The sequence below is a fragment of the Cyprinodon tularosa genome, unplaced genomic scaffold, assembly GCF_016077235.1.
Source record: "Cyprinodon tularosa strain WSP-4 unplaced genomic scaffold, ASM1607723v1 ctg918, whole genome shotgun sequence".
NCBI lineage: Eukaryota > Metazoa > Chordata > Actinopteri > Cyprinodontiformes > Cyprinodontidae > Cyprinodon > Cyprinodon tularosa.
Genome location: NW_024039694.1, coordinates 143313 through 149312, shown reverse-complemented (window position 1 = coordinate 149312; position 6000 = coordinate 143313). Strand labels below are relative to the sequence as shown.

At 34.2% G+C, this 6000-nt stretch overlaps 1 protein-coding gene across 1 annotated transcript; it reads right to left on the bottom strand.

Moving 5' to 3' along the window:
• Positions 1 to 3342: 3342 nt before the first annotated feature.
• LOC119776183 (sperm-associated antigen 16 protein-like) lies at positions 3343 to 4068 on the bottom strand. Its single transcript, XM_038274464.1, has one exon. It carries the CDS (start codon positions 4003 to 4005, stop codon positions 3343 to 3345), a length of 663 nt encoding a protein of 220 aa, XP_038130392.1. The 5' UTR covers positions 4006 to 4068.
• Between the last annotated feature and the right edge of the window lie 1932 nt (positions 4069 to 6000).

The window sequence follows — 6000 nt, the reverse complement described above, 5'->3', positions numbered from 1 at the left end:
TTCCTGCAGGTGACCAACTTTTTGGAGATGCAGATTTCATTTTCCAACAGGACTTGGCACCTGCACACAGTGCCAAAGCTACCAGTACCTGGTTGAAGGACCATGGTATCCCTGTTCTTAATTGGCCAGCAAACTCTCCTGACCTTAACCCCATAGAAAATCTATGGGGTATTGTGAAGAAGAAGATGCAATACACCAGACCCAACAATTCAGAAGAGCTAAAAGCCACTATTAGAGCAACCTGGGCTATCATAACACCTGAGCAGTGCCACAGACTGATCGACTCCATGCCACGCCGCATTGCTGCAGTAATACAGGCCAAAGGAGGCCCAACTAAATACTGAGTGCTGTACATGCTCATACTTTTCATGTTCATACTTTTCAGTTGGCCAACATTTCTATAAATCCTTTGTTTTTATTGGTCTTCAGTAATATTCTAATTTTCTGATATGATGAATTTGAGATTTTCATTTGTTGTCATTTGTAATCATCAAAATTAAACAAAATAAACATCTGAAATATATGAGTTTGTATGTAATGTATGAATATAATATACAAGTTTCACTTTTTAAATGGAATTACTGAAATCAATCTACTTTTTCATGATATTCTAATTTTATGACCAGCACCTGTACATGTGCAAAGCTCATAGAAACAAAAGTTACAGCTGTAATTGCACTGAAAGGTGGTTCTGTAATGTATTAATTCAATAGAGGTTTAAAACAAACTCACAAATACTTTTGGGATTTGTTTTAATATTTGAAAACTATGTTATGTATATTTCCAACTCACAATTATACACATTTTTATACTGGTCTGGCACATGCACATAAAAACATGCTAGAATACTGTGAAGTTTATGGTTATAACGTGACAAAATGGGAAAAGCATGAAGGCACTGGAATATCTTCTAGCTTTCTATCCAACAGAAATTATTAAAAAGTGGTTGGTTGGTTAAGTTTTACGCTGCTCAGCAGGGCAATGATGCCTTCAAAATAAATTCCTGGTCCTTCCTGGGAGAGAGGAATATTACACCAACATATTAAATTGGCACATCATGAATTCATGAATCTCGCTGAGTAATTTAATATATTAATTTAGTGTAAGCTGTGGAACATTTTTACTCTATGTGGTTTAATTAAGGAGGCATAACTACTCCAGACCACTCTATCTTTTTTGGCATCACTGCTGTAAACTAAAAGGATTCATAGTTTAATGAACTCTCCTGTTACTCTTGCAAAATCCTTCTCTTAGCCCTTACCTGATGGTTTCATTGCTGTGTTAATAAGGAGGAAAGAGCTTGATGCAGACTGCCCTCTAGTGGATAAAATATATTTTTTCAACTTGGAGAAACTAGAAAGTGTATTTTGTATAAAGAAGTAAATACTTGAAAGTCTGATTTTTGTAAAGCAAAATAGTGTACTGGATTTAAAGCTTCTGAATCATTCTTTTATTTTTTCTTACTTTTTTCCTTTTTTACTGTTTTATTGTACTATTAGAAAATACTTCAGACCTTTGGTTAATATATATCCCTTAAGATTGTTTTCTTCAGAGTATTGGACTTAGGCAGAATCTTATAAGCAGAAATAAAATGAAGCACGGTCCAGACTTGTAAATTACAATTAATGATGACCTGAAAAGGTCAGACATTTTAAAAGCATTCTTACTGAACTTTTAAAATGCAGCTGCATTGGCATCCTTCAGAGCTTTCCTCAAAATGTCTGAAAATATCACATTTATAAAAATCCTTGGGAATATGAGTAAGGCAATAAACTTGTTCCTAAAACCCAATATAGGTAGTGCTTTCTTATAAAATTTATCAATAACAATGTGTTAACATGGTAATAACATAGCAAGTAACACATTATTACTTTGTAACAGGAAAAACTTAATTTGGTAATTTCCCCAGGTATATATGCATATATTACGGTATATGTGCAGGTAATTATAAACGACAATATAACATTATCTTATCTGTAATTTAATAATATCCAAAATAAACAGCCAGATTCAAGCATTTTTACCAGACATTAATGTTTGTACTAATTTCATTATGGACTGTGTGGAAATCTATGTAAGATAACATCAATGTTAATAGTGTTCCTCTGTTTGTTCTTGTCTTTATCCTATTTCTAAAAGTATAAATAGTCAATTAAATTACTATTATTATGTGGAACCCTAATTATGCTTTTTAACGAAATATAGAAGATATTTAGGCGCCATTTGTTGTTGTTATACTCTATAAGAGAAATAACGCCTGCTGATAATTATACCTAAACTTCCTCAAGAGTCATCAAAAAATAGTAATAATAATAGTAATAACAACTAAATATCGGTAAAAAGATAACACTCACATTTTCTTCTTTAGTTGGCTGTGGCTAAGAATTAGAAATGTTGATGGCTTAAAGCCTTTATTTGCCCATTTTTCCAGCAGTCTTCAAAACTCCTGGCTGACTATTTCGTTTTATAAAAGAAAAAAAAGGTTTTTGTTTTTTAGTAAACATGATATTCAATTTTTTTTTTTTTTTGATCGGGACTTGTTTTAGTTTTTAGCCTAATATTAATTGTAGTAACCGCAGCATTCTAGTGTGAATAAATTTTCGATTTTGCGCTCCAAGCACACGCGGACTAGAAAACAGCCAATCAGAGAGAGAGAAGGCGGAACCTAAGGCAGAACAACCAATGAGACAGCGCAGCACAGTTCCATTCGCTGCTACGTGAAAGGGACAGGAGAGACAAGGCAGAGGAGCTGCGAGAGGAAAAGAAGTCCCTGCCACATTAACTACTGCTGTAAATTATAAACATGTTGCTCACATCCAATTATTGGTAGGGACATGTTCCTATGGTCCCTATGCAAACCTACGCCCATAAGGCAGCTGCTCATCATCATTTTTTACATCATACACGTCAGCAGATGATTAGACATCTATATATATATATATATATAGTTTTACATAAGCCTACAATAAGAGCTAAAAAGTAGATTAAAGACAAAACTTTAATCTGCTTTTCTGATGTTTAGATTTAACCCTTTAAAGCCTGAAGAAATAATTGACAGAAAATTCTATTTCTGTTAGAGTTGTCAATTAACTTTCTGACAAAATAAATAAAAAGCATACTTTTTGAATAAGTTAAATTTGAGCCTTCATTTGTGTTACTCTTGATACATTAAGCATTTCTAAATAATCTTTTACACATTTTCTGTTCATTACATGTGTCTGATTGGGTAAGTCTGTGTTTTCAAGGAGAAAAATATCCCTATTACGATACATAAGTCTTAAAAACTCATGTATTAAATGGGATACACTTGGCTTTAAAGGTACTTATTTTGAGTCAGACAGTTTATGATACTTTTTCTGTTGATATATTATCCATCCCCACAGCCATCTGAAAGACCTGTTTTGACGCAGTCTTGTATTTCTCACTCATCCTCTCCACTTCAGACTTTGAAGCGTCGCATTTGATTCTCAGTCTTTCTATGTCTTCAGTGAGTTTGTTGTTCTCCTGGACCAGCCTTCTGTGCTGCAGCCGCTGGCCTTCTCTTGCTCTCCGCGCCCCCTGAAGGGCTCCAGCTGCTTCACGCGCCATCCGCACGTACTCCTCCTTTTCCCGCACAGCTTTTTTCAACTCTCTGGTCAAACTCTGGATCTCAGTGTACACTTCCGGGATCGGGCCGATCCGCTCATCATCCAACTCTCCTTTCTGCACCAGCTCTGCCCATTCATTTTCCAAACACTCCATTGTTGCCGTCATTTCATTTTGTGAAAGGAAATGGCGAAAAAAATCCAGCATCGACAGCTGTTGCTGGGTTGGACGGAGCGTCTTAACGGTCGGATCTGCCTCTGCTCGGTGCTGCGTGGTTATAATTTCCTCATCTTCATCTCTAACAAGATTTACTTCGTCTTTCAAAAAGTTCTCCTCATATTTAAAGCTGTCATCTCTGTCTTCGGCTGATTCGCCGTGCTGTTTCATTTGATTCCTGGTAGGGGACTCTATCTCCATCATTCAATTAAACTGAACCAGACACAAAGTGTCGTCATGGTTACCGAAGATTGGCTATCAACGCGAGATTTTAGAAATTCTCGTCCCGGATTTTTCTTTACCTATAATTAAAGATGATCAGTGTGAAGCTATAACAAACAAGGAAAAAGCAGAGATGTTTGCAAGGTCCTTTGTGAAGGTGCATAGTTCAAAAAATTTATCAAATGAAGAATTATCATGGAGATTGGAAATGATTGAAGATAATAGAGAAATTTTAAATAGAAAAGAGATTGATGGAAGTATTTTAGATAAAGAATTTACATTGTTTGAAATGAATAGAGCATTGATAGGAGTTAAAAATACATCTCCAGGTAAAGATGGTATATGTTATAGGATGATTGAACATTTATCAGATGATGCTAAAGGAATCATTTTAAAGTTATACAATAAAGTATGGAAACAAGGTGAATTGCCCTTAAGCTGGAAGCATTCAATCATTGTACCAATATTAAAGCCAGGTAAGGATAAAGGAGAGGTTAAAAGTTATAGGCCTATAGCTCTTACTTCTAATTTATGTAAATTGATGGAGAGAATGATAACTAGGAGATTAATGTATGAAATAGAAAAAAGAGATCTTTTATCCCCTTATCAGAGTGGTTTTAGAAGTGGACGGACAACAGTAGATCCAATTGCTTGTTTAGAAAATGAAATAAGAAAGGCTCAGGTAAATAAAGAAATTCTCTTGGCTACATTTTTTGATATTGAAAAAGCATATGATATGCTTTGGAAGGAGGGTTTATTAATTAAGATGAATAAAATGGGAATCAAAGGAAAAATGTTTAATTGGATTAAGGATTTTTTAAAGAATAGAAAAATAGAAGTAAGAGTTGGGGTAAATTATTCAAACATTTATGATATACAAAATGGAACTCCACAAGGTAGTGTATGTAGTCCAGTGCTTTTTAATATAATGATTAATGATATTTTTGATAATATAGATTTTAGAATTAATAAAGCATTATATGCAGATGATGGGGCATTATGGGTGAGAGGAGGAAATCTTAGTTATTTAAAAAATAGAATGCAATCAGCAATTAAAACGGTAGAAAGATGGTCACACGAATGGGGGTTTCGTTTGTCTGTTGAGAAGACACAAGTATTATGTTTTTCAAGGAAAAGGGATAATCCAACAGTAGATCTTAGATTATATGGGCATGAATTGAAACAGGTAAATATGATAAGGTACCTTGGTGTATGGTTTGATGAAAAACTTTCATTTAAGATACATATGCAGAAGATTATTGATAAATGTAAAAAAGGTATTAATATATTGAAATGTTTGTCAGGGAATGACTGGGGGGCAACTAGCTCATCCTTGAAAAGAATATATGATGTTTTAATTCGATCTGTGTTGGACTATGGATGTATTGTTTATAAATCAGCTGCAAATTCTTTGTTGTTAGATTTAGATAGAATCCAAGCCAAAGCGCTTAGGATATGTAGTGGTGCTTTTCGAACATCTCCAGTTCCTGCTCTTCAAGTGATTACTGGAGAAATGCCACTGGACTTAAGGAGGATGAAACTGTCAATAAATTACTGGTTAAATTTACAAGGGCATGAGGAAAATCACCCTACTAAACAGATATTCAGAGAATGTTGGGTATATGGCCATAATATAAGGAGTTTTGGATGGGAAGGAAATATTTATGCAGAGTATTCTGGGATAAGTAATATAACATACTGTAAAACTGTAAGTACATCTAAAATTGCTCCATGGTTTTTCGAAATGCCAATAGTAAATTTAGAAACTAAAAAATAGAAGAGTCTTGTGGAGGTTTGTATCAAATTATTCAGCAGCATTTAGAAGTAAGGTATGAAAATATGACACAAATATATACAGATGCATCAAAAGAGGAAAATGGTAAAACAGGAGTAGCAGTATATATTCCAAAAGAAAATATTTCTATCAAGAGAAGAACAACAGATAATTTATCAATTTTTTCAGCAGAGATGTTGGCA